Here is a 25,415-nt window from a genome sequence, read left to right as displayed (position 1 = left end):
CTTCAGCCTGTCTCTGAGTGCTCACAAACAAGGAATTAACAATGACACTAAAAGCATTAGCATATTTATTATTATTACCTAAGGGGAAGCAATTGGCATCTGATCCATAATCTTAAATCACTTAAACATGAGAGCCCTCCTCTGACAGCTGGGATGAGAGATGTAGTACATGGACACTTATCTCCTGGTATAACTTTGGCTCAAACAAGATGGGATTTTTTTAAAAATTTTTTTTTAATGTTTAGTGATGCAGATTTTGGGGTCATTCATCTAATAACGAGTAGGGTTAAAAACCTGACAAAACTGAAAAGCTTTTATATATTAAGCAGTATCTCTCATCCATCAGAACCTGGGGTTGTTTTGTGAGAGGTAAAAGAAGCACTGCTTTATGTGTATGTGACCATTTTAAAGTAGATTTAAAAAATCTTTGCAGAAATAATTTGGTGTATGAAATACACTGAACTCAAATATCTTTGTTTTTATGAAAATATCCAGGCAGCAAGTGAGAAATTTATAGATACTAGCTCTTCTGTGAGAAATAGGTCATTATCCAGGAAAGCAGAACAACCATTAACTAACATGCAGATGTCTCAAGGTCTTATCTAATGATAACACTGAAATGTCTGTAAAACCCAAAGATTTTCTCATCTTGACCTTTGTGCTGTTGTATGGCTTACAATTTGCTCAGAAGGCAATTAAATAAATGTCTGTCATGTTTTAACAGTAGTTTCCTTCAGAAAAGCCATAGGTTGAATGAGAAAAAAGTAATCTTATTTAGTTTCAACCTGAACATCAATGGCAATTGGGATAATGAAAGCCAATTCCACATTGCACTGGCTGAAATGGAAATCACAGGAACATAACACAGTATTAGAATTATTCACTGCCAAGCTTTCATAATGAAGATGGGTTTATGTTAAATAGACACAGGTTATAACTTCATTAAACATGAATCTACATGAGGACAATGCAGCTTATTCATGTTCGTTGTTAATAAAAGCTTCAAGAGATGTAGAAATAATTAGTGATACCCTGGGACAAATTGAGGAATCAGGCTGCCATTCCTGCCATGTCCCATCGATTGAGGTGCCCATAAGTGCTGGCCGGATTTCCTTGTGGATGACCAGGAGTAGAAGCCTGCCAAGCTTTGTGGCCAAAGAGAACTTCCACAACATTACCTGGGACAGCTGCACACAGTTCCCTGCTGGGAAGGGTAGGTAAAAATCATTTGGACAAACATTTTTGTTTTGCTGTAGAGGCTGCAGAGGTTGTTGGTGGTTTCTTGCAGGTTGGGATGAGGTGAACAAGGAGTTGTGGCTCACCTCCCAGAGCTGAGCTAGGAACAGGTACAGCTGGAATCCACAGATCTCTGGAGAGTGGAAGGCAGGAGAGATGCTCAAAATCTCACTGTCCTTCCCATGGGTCCGTGAGTGGGGCCTGTGCACTGGTAGAGCTTTCTGTTTCCCCTTTATGGATTGTTTGCTTCCTGTATGCACTCTGCAGGACCAGGAGAGAGTATTCACAGTTATCTCTGCCTCTTGGATGTAATATCTTGGGATTAATACAGAATAAATGGTGATTTTGTCATGCTTGAGGAGATGCCAGGCAGGGCTATGGAGTTGCTCATGAATTTAATTCCTGAGGGAGTAAGTCCCTGAGTGGATGGGCCAGGCAATTTCCTGGGCACTGCCACCAAAGAGATGGAGCAGACAAAGGGGCTCTCAGTTCCAGACCACATCTCAGGGAAGCTCTATCCACATCTGGTTTCATCCTTCATTTCCCTGAGTGTCTTTACACAAAATGAAGCCACCTCCAGAAGATGCACAAAATGAAATAATGCACTGAACAATTCCATTCTTCCAAGGCTGACCTTAAGTGTCAGAAACTGTTGTGACTTGAGAAATTCTTTGATGCATGACACATGCTTTCTGATATTTCTTTTTCTTGTTTTATCTAAAAAGCTGTTTTTTGAGGATAGATTTCCCAGTAGTGTGCAATCCCTTGCCCCATTAGAAGGCTGTGCAATAATTTTGCTTGCTGTAGCTATGACAATAAAACTGAAAACTATAAAACCTTTCAATATGCAATCTTTAGGCAACCTGGGATCTACTACTTGGGGTCATCCATGGATGTTATCAGTGCGCCACTTTTCAGTGCATTAGACAGACCAGTAGCTCCTGTGCTGGTGAACCACTTGATTCCTTAAAGGATGTGTTGTTGCCTTTCTTCTTGCCCTGATTTTCAGACCCTCAGCCAGATTCTATGTGTGTTGACAAAACAGAATTTAATGGACTCTACAGCAAATTTCTAGGGATTTTTTAAATGTGTCTAGCCAGTTACTTGGCTAAAAAAAACAAGTTAATTTTGTTATGATATCACTAAATCTATCAATTTGAATCACTGCTTCAGCTCATATATTATTAATAAGAAAACAAGCCAAACTCAACTTAGATGTGATTTTCAGATTTCAACTTTAGAGCATTTAAATCCAAGTGACCTTGGATCTTAGTGCAATTAAAACAGAGCACAACATTGCTGCTGACATTCAGTTCTTAGGGCCAAGATACTCAGTGATGTGCTAAAGACTGCCCTAATGCATTCAGGGTTAATTACTGCTCAGCTCCATACATCATCTTTGAGATCCTTACAAAATTACCTGATTATTACAGAAAAAGGCTGTGATTTGCCAATCAGATGTTTTCTTACCTTTGTCTCTTTGGCCTCCATCCAGTGCTTTTGTTTTGGCCAGGCCTGAAATAGAATTCCATACTCATATGAGCCAAATCTTTCTAAAAAATCTGAGTGACTTGGTCAGCTGCCTAGTGAGTATTGTGGGTTTTTTGTAAAGAGCTGACCTTGATTCTGACTGCTGAATATGTCTGAAAACCCAGAGTGGCCTTTCTCCACAAAATAAAAAGACCTATCTGTGGCCTCAATGGGTTTGAGGTTGGAGTTTATTTTCTTTATTTTCAAAGCTGGCATTTTTAGTATCTTGGATATTTGTTACAGTTATTAATTCAGGAAGCAGTCCTAGTTATTGCACCATAGAATGTCAAAGCTCTTGGCTTGGTTATCAGTCAATATATTCCCAACATGCAACCCCCAAAATGTGGGAATCCTGTGTGCTCAAAGAGGATTGATAGCTAATGTTCATTATTCATTGGCCTCTGCCCTTTTTGTTGGCAAGTCTTAGCAGATTCTGTAACACCTGCTAAGTCATTCTGTAGTGTTTTCCAGCTGGGAAAGATTTTTTTAACAAATACTTAAACCTGTAAACCCATCCTAAAAGTTATTGTTTGGACGCGCTCTTAATCTGTGCAGTTTTTGTTTTGATTCATTTGCTTTTGTTTGAAGTTTTTATAATCTCTGCTCCCTGTAGAGTTCTTTGAGCTGCTCAGGAAGCTTATCTTGAAATGCCTGCACATGCTGGGGCAATGGATGAGAGAGTTAAAAAATCAGATGGAACCTCCTGGGGAGTTTAATTCCCCACCCCTACAGATATCGAGCTGAAAAGACTGTGAGACCTTTTGTGCTAATTCCCTGTGAGTCTTCCAGAGCTCGTTCCTGTCTTTTCCCATCTCTAGCAGCAGCCACAAGCCATTCTCTCACTGTCAGCATTTTCCATATGAGATGATCTAGAGATGATGGTGTCGTTGAGTCTTTGCTTTGGGACTCATCTTGCTGGGGTCTGCATCAGCTGGGTGCCAGGTGGTGATGGCAGAGTTCAGCAATTGTCTTACACTGACTTGGAGGAGATTCAGTTTCCTGTGCAAAGAGGGAAAGTGATAAATATTATTCTGTTCATTTAAATATTTTTCTGTTTCTTTATTCTACTTTCTCCTCCCTCAGCTTTGGAGTGGCTCAGGTATTTGTGGATACCAGTGTGCTGTTCAGGGAGCCTTGCTTCTTTCCTGGTGAAATCAGAGTTGGTACAGCCAGCAAAGATTCTCCTCTGGGTAGAATTCAGCATTCTCCTTTGATTTTGCACTGATATGTAGCAGGTTCTGTTCTTTCATGCTGCTTGGACACATAAGGGAGAGCTGGCTGCAAAGTCTGTGGCTACAGATTTATTACAAAGCAAATTCTGTAGCAGCACAAGCACCTGTCCCCTCCAAATGCTCCAAAACCCTCAGTTAGCACCTGAATCCCCTGCCTGCCTTACAAACTGCAGGTTTCACTGCCAAAGGCCACCGAATCTGCTAGAAAATCTCCTCTTAAGAAATCTGTCCTGATGGTTTTTGCTGCACTGTTGGAAGAACACACAGGGCAGAAGCAATGTCCCAGCTGAGCTTTGGTTCTGTTGCCAGGATGTGTTGGAGGTATTTCCCTCACAGTGAAAAGACTGACAGAGCATTGCAGAATATCCCCTCCCTTAACCTTTTTTTTTTTATTTGCACCCACATGTGTGCATTTATACCCAATATGGACTCAGGGACAGCCATGGTGCTACTAGTTTGTATTTCTTTGGCTGCATGCTTGCTTAAAAATGCTGAGATCTCAGTGAGAGCAATTCACTACAAGAATGTCCAAAGTCTTGTATTGTCAGTAAGGGGTCATTTTCATGAATTTGAAGTGCTCATTTGAAGAGCATGCATTAAACACGTAGCTGAGTGTTGCAATTGTCTATCTTTGCTCTCTTTTTTCCCCTACATGTATCTACATTTATCTATGGCAGTCAAAAATGCCTTGCCAAATCTTCTAGTATTAAATATTTGTTTTTCTTGTCATCTGTTTCATTCTCTGCTCTCAATGCCTATGTAGCAGGCAGGAAAAATCAAATTAAGCATATTTGTTCCTGGCTAACTCTTAGATCATTACTCATTCACTGCTGATGTTGATAACCGATATCTCCATATATCTCTGTACAGTGATTTGTCATTAGGAAAATCACTTTATCATGACATCAGAAAATTCCTGAATTATGCTTTCTAAGACTGGCTTTTCTCTGTGCAATGGATTTTTTTCTCTCTCTCTTCATATTACAGTGTGTAATGATAGATATGCTGCTTGTGTCTATAAAAAGAATGATTCTTTGAGTGTTCACTTTTAATACTCTGTATTTAAGTCTGTATTTGTGAGGAAATGATATGCTGCTTTGTACCCAAGTGTTTTTTATTCTTAAGGGACACAATTATTTTACAGTCCAAACAAGCAAAGGGTCTTGGAATATCTCAGAATATTACAGGAACAACCTCTGCATCAGCTTTACCAATTTTTTCTGCAGTTTGGAAGCTCAAAAGCTAAAGTTTTGTAATCAGTCATGTATGAACACAGACATTTTTCTTAAGAGCAATGTTTGAGAATTCCTAGCTGGTGGCCTTGTTAAGTCAAAAGCACTTAAATTTCTGATAGTATTAAAGGGGCCTAAAAAACTTATAACCATGATTCAGGCCCAAGAGTAGATAAAAATGTTCAAAATCATCAATCATGGTAGAAAAGAAAGCAGAATTTTTCATTAAGTTACTATTGAGATGAAGAAAGATGGCATGTTTCTGTTTTATTGTAATAAAGACAAACTTTCTGTTTGATCCTCAAGTAAGGCTGAGGTGAAACAATCACTCTCAAAAGTTTTTTTTTTTGCTGAGAAACTAAGGTGTGCCCATATTTCTACTGGTAAATGGAATGACTCAGGTAAATAAACTTTTGTAAAATTGACATTTGCCCCTGTTAAATTATGGAAATGTGATACAGAACATGGTCTACAGTGACTCAGACAAGATACTATTACTAATGCAAATGATGGCTTATAGAGAATATGCCTTGTCAAATGTGTTTATTACTATTTTTATGATAAAACATACTTATGCAGGGGATTTTAATGTGTTCTGTACAGCATTCTGTTACATGAAAATACTGTTAACTCAAATTGACTTACTCTGTGTTAACTAAAATAAAAACTAATGATCTGGTAGCTCTGGGAAGTTGGTTGTGAGAAAACCTCATGCAGGGGGAAGTTCCCAAAGAGAGCCTGTGCTTCATAGTGTTAGACAGAAAAAGAAAGCTCTATCTTTCTTGTTTTTTCAAAATTGAGAGGTGACCTGGTCATATTCTATGAACACCTGCATGTGGAAGAGATTTATGAGTATTGCAGGTCTTCTATCTCAACAAGATCATAGATTCTCTGACTGTTGGCTGAAAATGAGAAAAAAAAATAGTTCAGAAACAACACCTGTTTTGAAAGAGAGAGTGGCTGTCCATTGTAACAAATAAACTGTATCATTTGCAAACTTCCAACTGTAATTTTACCAGGTATTCTGGGATTGATGGGAATATTTGGAGTGGAAGAGGTTAGTGGAGATGATTACAGTAGCCCCTTCTCACCACACACTGGCATAGTACAGAGAATGGGAGAATAACTTCGGTTTCACCTTTCTGCATTCATTATGTCTTTGATCCCAAAGGCACTTTGATCTATCTGAATAAGAAAAGGACTAATTATTATTATTAAAATAGAATTTATTTATTCTTTTCACATTCTGTGCTCTAAGAGCTTTAGTAATGCTTTGCAGTAATTTGTTTTATACCTCTCCTGCATTAAACAGAAATTAAAATCGTGGCTTGAGTTCATTAGCATGACCATTTACCTCAAAGCTTAGTCAGGGTTACCAGAGTCTCCCTCTCCTATTATTACATGATAGTTAACTCATTAACCCAATGTCCCTGTCTCCTGCATTGTCTGCAGAGCAAGCTGCCAGATTAATTCCATATGATGGGAAATTAATCAGTACTATTGATCTGCAGTCTTCTTGATATGAGACTTCCAGGGTGCTCTTAGTCTGATGCTCTTTTTTATCATTTATTCTAGAAAAACATTAAGAGGCTTTATATGTTTCCTAGTGCAATTAGCTACTGTGCATTTTGGGGCTATGAGAATGTTAGTGTGTTTAGGAGGCTGTGCAGATATTAAACACACAGTTTACAAACCCAACAAAACCCACAGGTTTTCACTTTCTTTCTTCAGGTGTATTTGTGTTACTGTTTCAATAGGGAAAGCTATTTAAGGTAAAAAACTAGTTGAAGGTCTTATTTAATTGATCTACAATGAAGATGTCTTCATAGTGGACAGTTCTTCACTCACCTTTACTTTACATTTCATGAGGTTTCAATATACTTCCTTTTTCCTCCAATCTCTTTGGATTTTGTAGTCTAGTGGGCCCTCCTGAGCAGGTAATTCCTTGTATATCTCACTGAACTGAGCCCTGGGTGTGTTTGGACATGTGTTGGTAAGTGGTCACTACATCAAGACTTCTGTAAGTTGTTTTTTCTGAGTGTGAACAAAATGTGGTGGTTTTCTTTGTTGATGGTCTGTCTTTGCGTGTCCTTGAGCTCCTTCAGCTCTGTGAGTCTGTTCTGTGCTCCTGCAGGGACTGAGCATAGCAGCAGGCAGACAGTCTGGGCACCAGGTGTGGACGGACACCCACAGACAGGACAGAGCATTTCCACCTCTGGAAATGAGTGTGAGAGTGGTGAGGAGTGAGCAGAGTGTAACAAAACAGTCCCGTCTTCCACATCATGCTTTCAGACAAAGTGAAAGCTGTAGATGGGTGGGAAAAGACTGCCCCAAATCAGGATAAAACTCCCATCACAAGCTGTATGAAATGACTGGATGGATGGATGGATGGATGGGTGGGTGGAATGCATTGATAGATGGATGGATGCATGGATGGATGATGGATGGATGCAAGCATGGATGTATGGATGATGGATGGATGGATGGATGGATGGATGGATGATGGATGCGCATGGATGGATGCATTGATGGGTGCATGGGTGGATGGATGGATGCATTGATGGATGCATGGATGGATGGATGCATGGATGGATTTCAAGATCCCCCCAGGCACACCTTCAGACCCACCCCTGCGGTTTATTTCAAACAGTGGTGGCCTTGGTGTCCTATGCCCAGCTGATTATTTTTCCATCTTTTCTTTCGCCCAGGTCCTGTCGATCTGCCCCAAGGACATGAGAGCAGACATCTGCGTGCACCTGAACAGGAAGGTTTTCAATGAGCACCCTGCCTTCCGGCTGGCCAGCGACGGCTGCCTGCGAGCCCTGGCCGTGGAGTTCCAGACCATCCATTGTGCCCCGGGGGACCTCATCTACCACGCTGGGGAAAGCGTCGATGCTCTCTGCTTTGTGGTCTCAGGGTCCTTGGAAGTCATCCAGGACGACGAGGTGGTGGCTATTTTAGGTACTGTGATCTCTGCTGTGGTCTGTGCATGTTTTCCTTTTGCTGAGGTTTGAATATTAATGAGTTTTGCCTAAAATTAGCTGGGACTATGGGAAGGTAGCAGTTGTCATAAGATGGAGATGCTGTGCCTCCAGAGATCCTTCTCTAGAAGCAAATCCTTCATGTTTTGTGCCATTGGGAGTGCTCTTTCTGCCCAGGATGGGTCACTGGGCACAGCTACAGTGTCTCTGAGCAGAGGAGAATGGCATCTGTGTGCTTGACATGTTTAAACGGAGGAAATGCACATTGTTTTATCTTACTCCCTCAGGAGGATTTCCTCATTAACCTTCACACAGGGATTTTCATTTTTATCTGCTCTAGCCCAGAATAATACCTGCAAACAGTCTCTGCAAGGAGGCAAAATTTTTGCTTGTAGTGAGCTGGCTTTATAGAAAATAGAGCGATCTGACTTTGCAAAGGGATGGGGTTACGCCGTACATCAAACCACAATCATGAGAACTCTGAGTAGTGGGGAAATTTAGGTTAATCACCCTGTCACTCCACTGTGCTGTCTGGTTTTGGAAAATAGCCCAGTGCAGACCCTCATTAGCTTGTATGGGACTGGGAAAGGTGTGCCATGTGATGGGACTGAGTGGTCAGCACCAGTGTGGAGGCAGGAATCCTCCTCAGAGGCAGAGCTATGTGGAGAAAAACTGGTGGCTCTGCAGAAGAAAACTACCCAGAGCCTGTCTTGCCTGTTTCAAATAGGCCCATTTATTGTAGAACTCATATCCTGTTGAATATCTGCCTTCTCTTAAGGTGGAGCTGAGGGCAGATCCAGAGGGTTCCTCGTCCTAGGGCAGCTGTCAGACCCCACTGAAGCTCTGTGCTGCTTCTTCCCTCTAAGGGTGGCTCCAGTGGGCTCCTGAATTTCCCTAAAACTGTGTGTGTGCCTGGGACTGGGGTGGGACTGGGCAGTGTGGATGGGGCTGAATGGGAACAGCTCCCCCAGGGCATCACTTGGATTCTCCCAGCTGGAGTAGGAGCTCAGGAAAACTCACATCCATGTTCTTTGGAAATACCTGGTGCACCTTTCTGTGTTCTACTGTACACTAAGTTTTTAAAAAAGAGAGATTTAGTGTAAGAATGAATCTGTTTCCATATTCAGACATGAAGTCATTATGATGAAAGCTCCTAAATCAACAATTTCCATAGGAAATTATTCCTTGTATTCCAGCTCACTGGACCATTTCATTTTTATAATTAATCTCAGTGATGATATCTTATATTTGCTTACAGTTATTTAAAAAACAAAAGGCTTAGAATAAGTAGCAGTATTTAAACAAATAAATGGTTTTTATAATGAAAACAATAAGTATGTAATTTACTGAACTAAGAGCTATCACTCTTGGATTACACGCAAAAATTGATTGCAGTTATTAATGAATACTGTGTGTTTAGAATGACAAGACAGTTAAACTTTTTGTTTCTACCTTTTAGATGTATTAAATCTAGCATCTATGTTAATTCCCATTTGACCAGAGAGAATTTTAACTATCTCTGTTTAAATGAATTACCTTTAATTACCAAAAGTGCCTTCAATTCTTCCATGACTCAGAGCTGTGTTCATCATGTACTACAGGGATTGGCAGAACGTGTAAATGTAACTTAAAGCAAGATAAACTGCTTCCTCTAGTCTCAGAACACACTGAAGAGTTTTTTCATGCTCTGACAGATTATTTAGCAGAATAGTGAACTGAATAATTATGGGATATTTTGTCCTAAAAATTCACTTGTGGAAGAAAATCTCTCCCAGATGTAGCTGCAAAGGCATTTCTAGTGGCAGCTGTGGCACCTGAAACAGCAACTGAGATCAGACAGTGAAAAACATAATTTTTATTGATCTTTTCTGCCTTGAGAAGTTCAAGCACAAGGAACATGAATTTGCCTAAGGGGGAGACCAGGTTTAAAAAAACTGACTAATGGGAAAACCTCAGTACTTGCTTTGAATGCTCCAATCATCTGCTGCCACACTAGTTTTCCCAGGGAAAGTCAACTTGCAGGGTTGTGCTGCCAGTCTGTCCATCTTCTCACCTCCCAGCAGTGACCTAGAGTAGAGGAAATGCAATAAGTATCCTTTGGAAACTTGTCCTCATTAATTTCCTCTATGAGAGCAGGAATGAACAGGACATTCTGTCTGCAGCCTCTGCTCCTCACAGGGGAAATAATAGTGCAATGTGGTTTTATACAGTAGTGTGTGATTTGCCTTACTTAAGGAGAGAGAGAAGGGGTGTTTTTTTTATTTTTCAACCATGCGTACCCACAGATGGATGGTCTGATGTATTTTTAAATGTGGAATATCCAAGAGAAGTGAGTCAGGTAGGGACATTAGAACAGGTTAAGAACCATCATGTCCCATCTCTGACATTCGTGCTTCCATTCAAAGTGCAGGGCTTCATCCTCCCTCAGGTCCTGGCATGAATCACTCCATGAGTTTTGCTGCTCTTTCCCTTTGTCCGTCTTCCCTTATCGTGTTCCCTTGCCTCCAGCCAGGGTGAGCTGGCACATCCAGCCTCCCTGCCTGCAGAGACTTGGCATCCTGTCCAGCTGCTTTCCTTTTTTTCCACCTTCATGGAACAACCATCCTTTCTTTCAGCAGCTTTCTTCCTGCCTCAGCAGTGCCAGCTTTGGTGTTCCCTGAGCTTGAAATCAGCTGGAGCCTGGTGATTGACAGGGCTACTTGCAGCACTGTGGTATTTGGTTCCCCCCAGTTTGATTTTGTTCTCATTTGTGGATAATTAAACACCCAGCCGCTGCAGTAATCAGCATTACAGAAACACTAACAGTGAGAGAATGACTCCAATTGCAGACCTGCAGTTTTTAGGACTCATTAAAGGAGCTATCCAGGTGCCCCATTATGTTCCCCTCATTACTTACCTCCCCTTCTCGAGGGCAGTGTCCCACCTTTTGCAGGTCCTGGCTGGAGCAGGGAGCTCTCCATGTGCAGAGCTGGGGTGCTGCTACACTGGGGAAAAGGAGACACAGACATTTTAACATAACTCATCTGCAGCTGCCAGCAGAGTGGAGAAGGGCAAACAGTCTTGTCTCTAATTATCCAAACTTTCCCAGCAAGCAGGGTGACCCTGAGAAGGCACGTCAGTAATTTTCCACCGTCTCAAGCAGGAGTAAACAATTTAACTGGCACGGCTCTGCACAGGGAGGTGTTACCAGCAGAGCATCTCAGGGAGGACCAGGGGTTTGGAGTCCCCAGGCTAATGAAAAGAGGCATCAGCTACCAGAGGGCAGCTCATCATTCACCCTGCTGCCATTAACCTGCATTTGCTCCAGATGAGGAGTTACACATCGGTGGCAATGCCATCCAGGTGGCTCTGAAAGTTGCTTCCCAGCTCCTGCTATCTGCACAGCTGGCTGTTTAAGTTGTGCAGTAACTTAAACTGGGCATATTGATTAACAAGGTTTAAAGAAGTTGTTTTTTCAGCAGAAAAATAATGGTCTGCTGCGTTCAGATGTTGATTGTAGGAATTGATCAAAAATATTGCTCAAGCTGCATAGCGATAAAAATATATTGAGCAGTGAAATCCTGGTGGGGGTTGCTGCTGAGTGAACTCAGTATGATAGTCAAATCAAAATGAATATAAATGTAATCGTTCACATTTCAGCCACAACTTAGGGTCCTGATCCCATAGTATTCAGTTATTTGTCTTTATGTTAATTCGCAGCATGTTCTGCATATAATTCCAGAGTAACCCATTGTTAATTGCTGCTAGACAAACCAGACCTTATTAAAGGTCTGCTTCCTTAATTATTTCCTTTTTTTTTTTTTATCTGGGAAGGGGATATGATGCAGTATGAGAGGAGTAAAGCAAGTTTCTTGAGTTTGGTATGGCGGGTGAAAATCGGGATGAGTCTTTTTCTGCTCTTAATGCAACTTGTGTTTGGAGATCAAAAGACTGATAAAAGATCTCCCACCAAATCACACAGAGAAAAGTTATTTAGAGGAAGGGCAAGTAAGAAGCTCCCATTTGGGTGAGCAGGAATCCCAGGAGCTCCCTAGCTCTCATCCATGGCATTAGCAAGATGATATTTGGTATCCATGCAGCAGCACTTTGAATTTCCATGCCAGGGCAGCTGGGCATGTGCTTTGTGCAGGACAGGAATGAGTGTACATGTGGTGCACTTTGTGACAGGAAAACCTGCTAGTCCAGTTCCATCTCACAGTATTAGTGGCTAATTGCCTGATTTTAATTTGTTTAGTTGCAGCTTGGGTTTCTTCTCAAGTGGAATGAGGGTGGCAGAATTGGCCCCTGTGTCAAATCAGCTCTTGTTAATTTATACTGAACTTTTGTGATGTTTTCCATGTGAAGTCGACCAAGGCAGACTAATTGTGAACATTTCCCCAGGTTAGTAGCATGCACCTGGTAGCAATTTTCAGAACAGGCTGTGTCCTATTTCATCTATAGGAAAAGTCCCCTGTGTTCCAATGAGTTAAAGCTCTAAATTAACTAAGAGGAAAATGAATCATAGAGAAAAGGGTTGGGGTTTTTTTCAGCTAGCAGAACTGAAATAATTAATGTGATTTAGGCTGGGTTTTAAGTGCTGAATCTGAAACTATTTTGCAAAATATGAAGGGTTACCGGTTCTGAAGAAAGAGTGTGATTTGCTGGTTTGCGCTGTGCAGTTCTCCTTAAGTGCCTTGGAAGCATTCAGATCTTGCAGGACTGGGTTGACATCTGCATTACTGTTGTAAGATTTAGTCCTACTGATGCTTGTTCAAAAGTATCATTAGTTCTTGCTGACAAACCTGAATTTTTCATATTGTTTTGTAAATTTAATATATTTTTGTGTTTCTGCATGATGGTTAATTATGATAAGAAACATCAGTCTTAATTTAGTGCCAGCTAGTGTGTTACAGATTTGATCCATAGCCTCCAGAGTCTGAAAGATTCCTTTCTCTGAATTGATATGTTTTTGAATTAGACCTGCATGCTTCACTGCCAAAACTTGAAAGTCTCGCCAGCACAAGAATAGGAAAATTATTTAAAAATCGTGTGGTACAGTTCTTTTAAATCCAAATAACAGTTTGAGGCAATCTGATTTGCCCTATGAGTTTTCAAGGTGGTAGGAATGGTCATGCTTTCAGGTTTATTTCCTCAGTCAGGAAAGATAGAAACCTATTTCTGTATAAAATCAAAATGGAAATAACCTGTCTCTAGGAGCTGGGGCTTCTAGAAGGATGTGAGGCAGTGATGCTACTTGCACAAAATCTTTCTGGACTTTGGGCCCTGCTTTTAGCAGTCCTGAATGCTGGAAGAAAGGTAATTCCTTTGTGTTTCCAGGTGCAGATGGGGAAGGTTGCACTGTGTTAAATAATGCAAAGTACCTTTGCCAGCATGGAGCAGGGTTTTGGCACAGTCATTGCTGCTTTAGTGACTGTTTGACAATGCCTGAGAGGCTGGAAATGCTGTTTCTCCTGTCATTCTGCCCTTTCACATGCAGTCCCATAGAGGTGGGTTTATGTGCAGCTCAGTGATCAGCTCTGGTCTGATTTTCAAGGAAGTTCTGGCCCTTCTGGATGCCCCAGAAGAAGTTGAGGCTAGAACATTCACAGAGGCAAGAAAACCTCTCTTCACAGTTTAGAATCATCCCTGCACATCTTGGGCTGTGCTGGCAGTGATGTCCCAGATGGGAAGTGCACCTGATGGATTTGCACCACTGCATCACCTTCTCCAGACACCCTCTTTAGGCAGAAACCACCATTTCAGCTAAGCCAAATGTCTTGGAGTGACTTATGGTCTGGTATCCCCTATTTTTCCCAAATTTGTTTCCTCCCAAATTTGTCTCCAACCAGGACACCCAGAAATCCAGCCAGCCCAGCAGCCTGTCTCCAAAAGTGGTCAACAGCAGAAGTGCAGGAGAGAGTAGGAAGGTGAAGTAAGGAAACTGTGATGCTTCCCCAGAATGTTTCCAACCCTCCACTAGACTGTATTTCACCCAGAGGGAAATCTTTTGTGTTTAGTAGCCACAGATGGATTTTATTCCATGAATATATTGCATCATTTTGTAAACCTGTGCTACCAGTCCCAGAGTGCCATGGTGAGGAGATGCAGAACTGCTCACTGACCCATCTCAGAGCTGCTCTGGGTGACAGGAGCTGATTCACTCCCTGCTGATTTGGTTTCTACATCAGTTTGGTCCTGCAGCAGGAGGTTTCACTGCAGATGAACACAGAAATATGAATTTGTATGAATACAGACAGCAATAGATGTAATTATGACCTCCACTTGTGTGCATGCTGCCATCACTTCATGGTATTTGGCCCTTAAGCTGATTGGATGAACATTTTCTCTCTGTGGTACACTTTTACTGATCTTCAAACAACATCAGCCTTTGCTTTTCATGAGCAGTGTAAGATTTGAGTGCATCTTGATGGAGAGCCAACATCATTCATCATGTCTGGCTCATGCTAGCGTGACTGATGAGGCTTTGGAGGTATTTTCAAATGGTTAAAGGGTAGCTGGTTTATTAGCTAAGACTGCACAAAAACCACCTCCTTAAGAAGACTTGGTTCCCTTTATGTGTTTTTACCCAGTGCTATTTCCCACCAAGGATTTATTCTTTAACTGCCTGCCTAAACTTTCTTCCAAAGGATCCATCAAGCTCTTATTTCTGCTAGGATATTTATTAGCTCAGTTTCTGTCCCCATCTGAAGGAGGATAAATTTTGTCTCTGCATAAATACACATGTGGATTCTGAGATGTTGTTTAAACAGGGTGTTTCTGAGTGTTTCATTCCATCTGCAAGCTCTGGGGGGTTCCATAAAGCCTTTAAAAATTTTTCTACCTGAAAGGTCCAGGCATGAGCTCCTGTCTGGCAAATTGGCAGGTCAGTCCATGGTGTAAGGCTGCAGAGAACATCTGTCCCCCCAAATCTGTTCGGCAAGGTCATCAGAATATAGAAGATAGAGCAGTGCATAGAAATATCCTGACAGCTGCATACCATCTGATTGTCCCTGAATAAATTTATGTGAATATGCATGAATATATATGTATATTTTATGTACAGGCACACATACATAGTATTTAGAATGAAACCAATGTTGGTATTTCAGCAAAAATGATGCCTGCCACCACCAACACCCTTCACATGTCCTCTTGTTGCAAAAATCTGAATTTTTATGATTTTAGTGGTCTTTTCCAGCCCAATGATTCTGTAGATGTGGCATTTAGGGGCATGTTTTAGTGTGGATTTGGCATTGCTGGGTTAAGGGTTGGACTTGATATCTTGGAGGTCTTTTCCAACCCAAAGGATTTTATGATTCTGTGATGTGTAAAATGTATGCAAGTAGTTCCCTTGCACTCTAATTTAGAGCATTCCTTCTTCCAGTGATGCTTTGGGCACTGTGAGAAGGGGCAGGAGGGTTTCCCAGAGGGAAAGGGGTTGGGAAGGGTTTGCCTGCATTCAGGAGGTGCTCAGGACTCGGGACAGGGCAGATTCGGGAGGAAATGTCCTAAGACCTCAGTAAATCTCTAGAGAATCTCTGGAAATCATGCAGGCTGCATAAATATCCACCTCTGCATTCCCAGCTCAGCCCCAGCAGCACTTCCCCTGGAGCTCTGAACATCCCCTGCAAGTGAAAAATTCTTGCCTGTGACTCTGGGTGGCTGTGTCAGACCTAACCAGTTAAGTTTGCTGTTTTGCAACCATGACATTTTTGTTTTTATTTAGTTGCAATGTGTAAAATTACCCTCAGAATCATGGAATGGGTTGAGACACCTTCCACTAGACCAAGTTGCTCAAAGCCCCTTCCAGCCTGGCCCTGAGCATTTCAGGGATGTGACACCCACAGCTTCTCTGAGCATCCTGTTCAATGCCTCACCACCCCCTGAACAGAGAATCCTTTCCTAACTTCTGATTTTGTCCTGAGTGAGAAATTACCTCTCTGCACAGTGAACTGCAGTAAATAGGGATAAAGTATAGTGCATTAATCTCCGTATTTATGAAAAAAGAGGCATTGTTTTGGAGAATCTGGTAGGTTTTGTTTTCATTCTGTACATTCCTTAGCACATTTATAACCAGCAGACAAGCTCGGAAGTGTTTGTGGGAAATGTCAAATTCAAAATCCCTTAAAGGCTCCCAAGATTTTGTACTTTCTGAAGAGTATAAACCTCAATGTAAGAGGAGCTTAGAGTTTCACCCTTCAAATCCAGTGAGTGATGGCTCATGGAAGAGTGAACAAATTCAGTTCATTGTGTCCCAACCTTTAAGTCCCAACTAGTGCAGTCCCAAATCTCTGCCACACTGAAGGACACCAAGATCTTCTCAAGATTATGAATATTATTTCATTTATCCAAGGTCTATATACAGATTCTGTGACAACATTGTTGTCCTGAGTTTTGGGGTGAACATCCACTGCTTTCAACCTCTTGCTTAAATTAACTACATATTAGCCTAAATTTGAAAAGAGAACAAGTGGTTTGCTCACATTTCAGTGGTAAAACCACTGTCTTTTAACTGCACTCTGCACTGAAAGTAGGACTCAGCTCTGTCCTGTGTCCACCTCAGAGAACAAATCCATTAAGCAATTTTCTGCATTTCAGAGATGGCTGTTTTCTATAAATTATGTAACTCTGCTGAGCATGTCTGTAAACTGGGTTTTGAACTCTAAGTAGAGACAAGGACAATTAACTGCAAAAGGTAATTTCAAAGCAGTACATTGGATAAATTATAATGTTACTATAAAATGCTCTGTATTAACGAAAACATTTTAAAGCACCTTGTTTTATAAATTATACCAGCTGTGTTATGTATTGTAGTTAAATTTAATTACGTAAAAATATGTAGAATCAAAAGCCGCTCAATGAGATGCAGCTATAACCTTTCTAAGGGATGATTCTGTTATAGAGACATTTTTTGGAAAATAAAAACAGAGAAGAGAAGATAAAGACTTGCACATTTTATTTCACTCTGCCTGAGAAATGTTAGATATGTTTTACTGGATACAATACCAAAAACAGAAATGGAAATAGAGCCTCTGACCCCTAAAAGTAATAAGGTTGGGTAGATTACCCCTCTGGTCTGTGTTTCCACAGTAGAGTGGAGCAAAATGTTAAAAGTTCTTAAAAGAGGAAATACTAAAATCCATTACCTTTTTTATGCCAAAACTGTAACATCCCTAACCTTCACCAAGGGGATGCTTGAGGTGCCTGAAATCAATAGCCACTGGCTGACTGATCTGAGTTCCCTTTAAATAACTGCTGAAATACAGATCTGGGATAACTCTGGGGGTCTGAAACAAAAAACACCCTTTGCACCATGGTTTCTGCTTCAGGATTTGAGGTGTCAGCCACAAACCACACACCAGGGTCCTGGCCAAGCCCAGGCAGCAAGAGGCAGCTTTGGAATCCTTCAGTGTGTTTTCTGTTGCCTCTTCTCAGAACAACCAGAAGGTCCAAACCTGAAAGCTTATCTCCAACCTGCACCCATGCTGGGCTTCTGGTTGGGTCAGAAGTCTGATTTTGAAGCTGGTGTCCTCATCCTCTTCTCCTGCTTGGGTGTCTGGCACAGGTTTGAGGGATGTGAATTCCTTGCAGAGGAAAGAAAACTGGGCTAAGTCATAGAATTCCCAGTCCCTGAAGCTCTTCTGTCCATGGCACTGGACTACAGCTAGTCCCAAGTCCTCAATCAGCTGTCCTGATACACTGCAGAGGTAGCCTTAGGTGTAATTTTCCCCTCTGGTTAAGGGGGAATATACATGTAAGTGTCTCAGGTGTCAAACCCTCTCTTACTCAGCAAACACTGAAATAAGGGACTTAAGCCTAAGCCTCTACTTAAATGGATGAATTTGGGTTTAGAACTATACTTTTGGATGTGTTTAAGATTTAGAAGTGGTTATTTTAAAGTTAAAAATCTGTGAGGCTTTTGGTTGGTTTTTCAGAAGGAGTGTTACCAATGACACTGAATTAAAAATGTTAAAATGTCCTCTAAAATGTGGTCCTTGGGCCCTGGAAGCTGGCTCCTGCCCCTCACTGTAGAGCCATGAGGATGAAAGAACCTAGATGTCAGAAGGTTTTTGTAAGACCAGGACTCCTAAATCACTTGGGAACAGACACCTGAAGTATTCAATCACCTGAACATTAGTTAAGTGCTCATTATATTTGGTAGCCTTTGAAAAATCCATTACTTGAATCCTCAGCTACAAGGAGACCTTTACAATTTGGCTCTTATGCTTTGTGACACTTCACAGAGCAATCTATTAATACCTTAAAAACCTGGGGCTACTGCTAAGGATGCTCAAGTACCTCAGCTAATTTTAAAACTTTTACCCTTGTTAGTTTTCATGGCTGGGAGCTTGCGTTGGGATAATTGGGAGCATAAGACTGGTTGTGAAAAAATAATCTGTGTGCTGAGAAACTCTGCCTAAGCATTACCTTTTAACAAATCTGCCCTGCTGTTTTTCAGGTAAAGGTGATGTTTTTGGTGATATCTTCTGGAAGGAAACCAGCCTGGCCCATGCCTGTGCCAACGTTCGGGCTCTGACCTACTGCGATTTGCATATAATCAAGCGAGAAGCCTTGCTGAAAGTGCTGGACTTTTACACTGCTTTTGCCAACTCCTTCTCCAGGAACCTCACTCTCACCTGCAATCTGAGGAAGAGGGTAAGCTCCTTATTTCCCCCTTCCTCTCACCAGATGCTTGCAGTGTTTAACAGCCTGCCATTTCCTCCTGATGTTTTCAGGTCATGGCAGATTGAGTGGCCTTTCGATAAATGCTCTTGTCACTGTTGGTAATGATGGCTCAATAAAAGTTACCTGTAGATTTGCAGCTCTGGAGAGCAGTCCTAGCAGGATGACATATGGATTGCATTTCTTTTCCTTTTCTTCATAGTTGCTGGTTTTCATTTTGTTGGGTTTTTTTCCACTCCGTCGCATAAATGTATAAAGTTATATTTTATAGAATCCAGATTCTGGATTTCTCAAAGTTGAAGTCTCTAAGACACAGTTCAGAGGACAATCTGATAGATCTCCATGTTATAGATCAACTAAGAGAAATCTGTTGATGTTAAATAAATAAAATACACTCATCAAAGGTACTGTATTAATACCTGCTTTTCGCAGTTGCATAGTCTAGAATTTTAATATGGCAAAGTTAATAAAGCTGGGTAGTGATTTTACATTCGCAGCTCACTTCTTAAACCCTCCTGCTCATTTTATAATCAATCAGCAATGCTCACTATCCATTAGTCCTTTCAAAGAACACTCCATCTGAAAATTAATTAGCTATAAAGACGTATCTTGAACACAGGTTAAGGGATCCTTTAATTCACATTGCAGCTGCAAAATTTCATCTTTATGATTTTTTTTTTTTACGATTGATGAGGGTTATATAAATTTCATTTGCATAGAGAAATCTCATAACAATGATTTATAGATTGCTGAGCATTAGCTGTGATCCTCTAGCTGCTGAAACACGTTTTTCTGCAGCTGTACCTTGGGCATCTCACCTGAAAATGTAACAAGGCTACCTCAGTAATTCACAAGACCATTTCATCCTCTGCAGTAAGAGGACTTCAACACAACCACAATTTTATGTCTTAAGTCTAGTTTCTCCCTAGCCACTGGAACTGCTTTCAGAGGAGGTTTCAATTTCTGTGCATCACTTGTGCTCATTAATACCCCAAGTGTGGCACAAAATGGCAAGAAGCAGACGCAATGGGATTACAGTGCCCCTCTGTCTGTGCTGGAGCCTGAAGGAGCTGAGTTATAATCAGGTTTGGTTCCAGCTTGTCAGCTTACCTCTGACTCGAGGTTGTTAGCTCCACTTCAGACCTAAAGGAGGGCTTTGGGGCTTGGAAGCTGGTTCATGATTTCTAGCTTATCACTTCTGTGTTGATAAGAAGTGCTCCAAGCCTTGACTTCAGCATCCCCCCTCTTGCCATCTCACCAGCTACAGCCCTGCAATGACAGCTCTGCTCAGGCACTGCTGATGGTGATTTCATGGGACAAGATAATGCCACTATATTGTACCAAAATGTATTCTTTCCTTCTTAAAACTGTGAACCTGTCACTCCAGCTGGATTCCTGAGAAAAACATGGACATGTCTGTTCCTGACAGGGCACTGTGCTGGAGTTCAGCTCTGCAGTCCAGGGCTGTGTATGGGGAGTAGTCTCCTGCCTGAGTTGTCGCAGAATTTCTTCTCATTTTCTCTCTATCTTCTCAGAAATTGTTCCTAATTTTTTTAAAGAAAGTTGGTTTCCCTGGCATGGGGAATCACCCAGGAGAAACCAATGGAATTCCAGTTGCCAGTATACCTGCTGTTTAGCTCAGTGTCAGGTACATGGACTTTGACATGGGGGCAGTGACTCCCAGTGAGAAGGAACAGCATTCCTAAAGAAATGTTGGATTGTTGGATTTTGCAGAAGGAGAGGGAATGCTATTTGGGGGAATGTGTGGGCAGTATGTGAAAGTGGATGAAGAGTCAGAGAAAGGTTATGTCAATGTGGAATATGGAGAGTAAGAGTTCATTCCATTAGAAACTGGATGATGATGTCAAGGGTAGTCACCAATCACTTCCATAGTCCATGAAGGATGGTTCCTCTGGGAGGAACCAGTTTGGGTTCCCAGTTTGGGATTGGAAAACCATCCGCTTTTGATTTCACAGAGTCTAACTAAGTGGCTTTTAAACACCTCACGTCCATCAGCTGAACTCCACCCGTCTCCTGCAGTTGCAGTCAATAACTGTTTGGGAAGCAGCCTGGCATTGCAGTCAGATGAGCTCAGCCAGAGCCTGCTTGCAGAAATTTGCAGAAATTCTGTGTTTTGTTCCTGGGCACAAAATAGATCATGCTACATTCAACACCAGGGACACAACCCAAGTCCTGTTACATAAAGATATTCAGGGGATTGTTTCAAACCTCCTATCTGCTGGAGGGATACGTGATTCCCTGTTGGGAATCACAGAAGCATTTGGCAGTGAGTTCACCCCTGAGGAAAATCGGTGCCATCCAGGACAGGTCCATCAGGTGAACAGAAAGCAATTGTTCAGGCACTGAGGCAGGGCTGACAGCTGCACTGTGCTGCAGCAGCTTGTGCTGGAGTCATGGAGCCTAAATGGAAAGAAAATCATTGTCTCCTTTAATTGATTTCTATAGAAATATATACTTAGCACTTTTTCTACATAGTCATCACTCATAAGGTTTGACATTTAATTATAACTTAAATAAACTCCTTGGGGGTTTGTGCCTGAGAAAATGGCTGTTCTCACTGACAAAAATACATAGGCAGAAGTGTTCTTGCACCAGGTCCGCTCTTTGAAACACATATCCATGGATTTGGGTGCACACAGCATGTGTTTGTGCTGCCCTGTCCCTCAGCCAGCACTTTGATGCAGTCCACAGACTGCAAAACATTTAGACGTTCAAAAGGCTAATAAATTAATAACAGCACTGGGCACAAAAGGTTATTTCCACATGACAGGGAAGCTAAAGTCTTGTTGAAGTGGGAAAATAATGTTTTCTCACTCCCAAATAGCATTTAGAGCCTGGCATGTTGAATGACCTCCTTAAGGCATCTGCTCAGCAAAAGTATTGCAGCATATCATGTTTAGTGCTCTGATATCTTTACAGCATGTCTGACATCACTAATGCACACTCCAAGGCAGTACCAGGACTTTGAACCTCTTTTTTTTTTTCTTTTTTCAATCAAGGAAAATAATTGTTCTGAAAAGATATTCTTTAAAATCACAATGAGATTACATAGCTGCCTCTGAGGATTGAGTAATAAAGCAGGGTTTGGGATAAGTCTTCAAAGAGTTAATTACTGCCTTCTGATGCTGGAAGAGAATATTAATAATATCTGATTCATTAAGTGCCTCTCAAGATTTCACACAGCTGGAGGGGGCCCTCTCTGCAAACTTGAGCCATGGAGTTTGGCCTGAGGAGGGGAGTCATGACTGATTTTTAGGAAGCTCTGTGGCATCCTAACATCAAAGGGAAATGAGCAACCAGGGTGGAAATCTTGGGTTGAAAGAACAACAGAAGTCAGGGGGTCTGCAAATGTTTGCAAAGTTTCATTAGTAAATTACACACTTGACATGGGAATTTTTATGAGTTAGTCCCTATTCTCCTTGTGTAAGCACACAGCAGTGGGTTTTGGATAAAGGAGTGGGGTGAAAGGGAGCAGAGAAAGAGAGAGATGAATGAAAGCAAGCAAACAAGCAAAAGAAGGGTGAAGAAGAGGATCACCAGTCCTGGCTCCAGTTGTTCCAGCTGGGGTGTCCTGAGTTGTGGGATGCACACATGCCCAGGCTTTACCCAGGGGGGGTACCTGTTTGTAAATAGGTTTTCCCATCCTGGAGATAAGTTTCTCATTTTCTAACTAATTTTCTAAATTAGTTATCATGCACAGTCAGTTCTTCCAGACATTCCTGGCATTGGGTTGGAAAGCTTTGAGGGTCTTGCTGCTGTCCATGCCCACATCTCAACCTCATTCCTGTGCTTGTGCTGTGCTATTTCCAGGAGCCAGAACAAGGATGTTTGTCCTGGAAAAGTGCTGCCCTACCTACCTCCATATGCCCCCTGCTCCAGCCACATTCTGGGTTTTTTCTTTTCCTTTTCTCATCATTGCTTCCATTTGCTAATGTACCACCTCTGCTGAACTGCCAGCCCAGCACAGCCTGTGCAAGTGCGGGGGAAAATCCAGATGAAACCTTCTCCCTGCTGAAATCACAGCTAAAATTCTCCTGTGCTTCCATACAGCAAAGATTTCAGCTTTTAAGGCACACAGTCACATCCTGCTGCTTTCTGCTGTGGCAGAATGAGCTGTGTTAAAGGAATGAATCAGGGGAAGAGGACAATTGTTCCTGTCTGACCCCTGGTGCGTTTGCTCCTGGAAGGTGTGCTGAGAGCCAGCCAGGAGATGTGAGGAGAGATGAGTGCCTTTAAGGCAGTGAAATCCCATTTGGGGAGCTCAGGTTTTTCTCCCTGTGATGCTCTTAAAGCCAGGGACAACACTGTGAGTAGCTGATGTTATCTAATACCTCCAGCACATGGAATCTCTGGGGCTTTTTAGCAGGTGAGGCCATCAGACTGTGTTAACACACACGTCCTATTTTCCTTTTTTCCTTCAGATTAGAATAATTTCTTTTTAAATTGCCTTCCTCTTCTTGCTTGAGGTTTTAATGCATCACTTATGGTTTCTTGACTGAATCACTCACCAGTTCTGTGTCATGTGGTTTTTAGAAAAGCTTTATTTTAAGTTGAATTCTGCATTCACTTGTCCTAAAAGTGAAGGTTGTCCCAAGGTTCAGTCACAATCCTTATTTTCATTTTCCACACCCCCCCAATGGTGCAATGGTGTGCTGTATTAGTGACAGATGCAGAATAGCAGAGGCAGGGAGCATTGTTTAGCTATCAGCCCTTGCCCCTGCAGGTCACTTGTGTTCTGGTGACTCTGAGGACTTCCACACGTTTTGAGCTCTGAATTGAGCTGCTCACAATTGCAGGGGCTGAGGTCAGAGCTGTCAGCACTTCACCAGCTGGTGCTCACACACAGTCCCCACCAGTCCTGAGGAGTGACTTGCTTACATGGAAAGGGGTCACAGCATTGTCCTTGTCTCAGGCCTTTTCTCTCCCTCTCTGGTTTTAAGTTGGGTTGTTTTTCTTTTATATGAACATGCTATCCCAAAAAATTAAGTTACTATTGCTGTAGTTTATCTTTAGTGATTGTTTAGTGTGATTACCAAGCAAGTAAGTTACACCCTCAAAAGTCAATTTGGTTTTGTTTTGTTCACATCTTAGGTGACTTTGCAGCTGTCATTGTTCTTGGAAAGACTTTCACTTTGGAACATTTTTGAAGATTTTTATTGTTTAGCTTTATTTCATTCACCACTCTTTCCAGATATGTTAATACTCAATTGCAATATTTTCTAAAGGACTGTTCAACTGATTTATATCTAACACCACCTCTGATGGTGTCTACAGATGTATGTTAAATGGGCTTGGGTGGGAAGAGCCCACTCCAAGCCTTCAAATAAACTCACCTTGTCCAAATTGTTAATTGGTGTTCTTGGGCTGCAAATTTCTGGAGAAACTGCTCAGGGATCTGAGCAATCTGAGCAATCCAAACCCATATGAGGAATTTATCAGTACAGGTAGTGCAGCAATTCATTGTGTGTTTGTAGCTGTGTGGTTACAGACAGCCCAGCAAAGGCCATCCTCCTCCTCCTGCCACTGAGAGCCCCAAGGATCCTTCCAAGTGAGAATTACAGATCTGAGGCCAGAGTTATTTCTGCAGCTCCTTTCCCATCTCCTGCTCCCCTGAGCAATTCCTTGTGTCTTTGCCCCTCTTCAGGGACATGGGGATTTGAATTTAAGGCATTCAGAGTAAGGCAGTGAGTCCTTGGAGGACTGTGTGTGACTTTGCTAGGTAGAAGAGCAGCATAAAAATTGAAAGGGAGAACTGCAGCAGCTTCAAGTTCAGCCCTTGCCAGCTGGGGTGGGACAGCTGGGGCAGAGTGAATGCTGCAGGAGCTGCTGCGGGTTTGCTGTCTCACTTCTGTGTCTGTGACAGAGCTGGACTCTTTTCCCTGAGCCTCACTCCTATCCCTCTCCTTATTGCCACTTCTTCATCTGCTGTACACTCATCTCTTCTTCAGGTCATCTCCTCTGGGTGCTTTTCAGATCATTCTGATCATGGGAAATGAGGTGCAGTGAATCCCCTCCCTGCAGGAGCAGAGGGAGCACAGAGGTTTTCTCCTGCTTGGCTGTGCAAAACTTGGTGCTAAGTGAACTTGGTGAAACTCTTGAATGCACTAAGGCAGCAAAGCTGGTGAAAGGGCTGGAAGGAGTGTGGGGAGCAGCTGAGCACTTTGGGCTCTCTGGTGTGGAGAAAAGGAGGCTGAGGGGTGGCCTCATTTCCCCCTGCAGCTGCTTGAGGAGGGGAAGGGCAGAGAGAGAACTGCTGATCTCTTCTCCGTGGGGTCCAGTGGCTGGATGTGTAGGGATGGTTCAGAGCTGCTCCAGGAAAGGTTTACTGGAAATTAGGAAGCATTTATTTACTGAGAGGATGGTCAAACACTGGAATGGGCTTCCTAGAGAGAAGGTCGATACCCTCAGCCCATCCGTGTTTAAGAGGCATTTGGACATTGCCCTTAAGATCATGCTGTAAGTGTTGATCAGCCCTGAAATGGTCAGGCAATTGAATTAGATTATGGTTGTAGACTCCTCTC

The 25,415-nt window shown here is 42.1% G+C and overlaps 1 protein-coding gene across 1 annotated transcript in view; it reads left to right on the top strand.

Moving 5' to 3' along the window:
• KCNH5 (potassium voltage-gated channel subfamily H member 5) overlaps positions 1–25,415 on the top strand; it is a 161,962-nt gene that overhangs the window by 102,943 nt on the left and 33,604 nt on the right. The window contains exons 9-10 of the mRNA XM_064713419.1: positions 7,939–8,191; positions 18,650–18,846. Of these exons, the coding sequence (XP_064569489.1) occupies positions 7,939–8,191; positions 18,650–18,846 (450 nt within the window). The remainder of the gene's footprint in view (positions 1–7,938; positions 8,192–18,649; positions 18,847–25,415) is intronic.

This window comes from Zonotrichia leucophrys, chromosome 5 (genome assembly GCF_028769735.1).
Source record: "Zonotrichia leucophrys gambelii isolate GWCS_2022_RI chromosome 5, RI_Zleu_2.0, whole genome shotgun sequence".
Taxonomy (NCBI): Eukaryota; Metazoa; Chordata; class Aves; order Passeriformes; family Passerellidae; genus Zonotrichia; species Zonotrichia leucophrys.
Note: the sequence above shows the minus strand (reverse complement) of the source record. Positions and strands in the feature narration are given on the sequence as shown.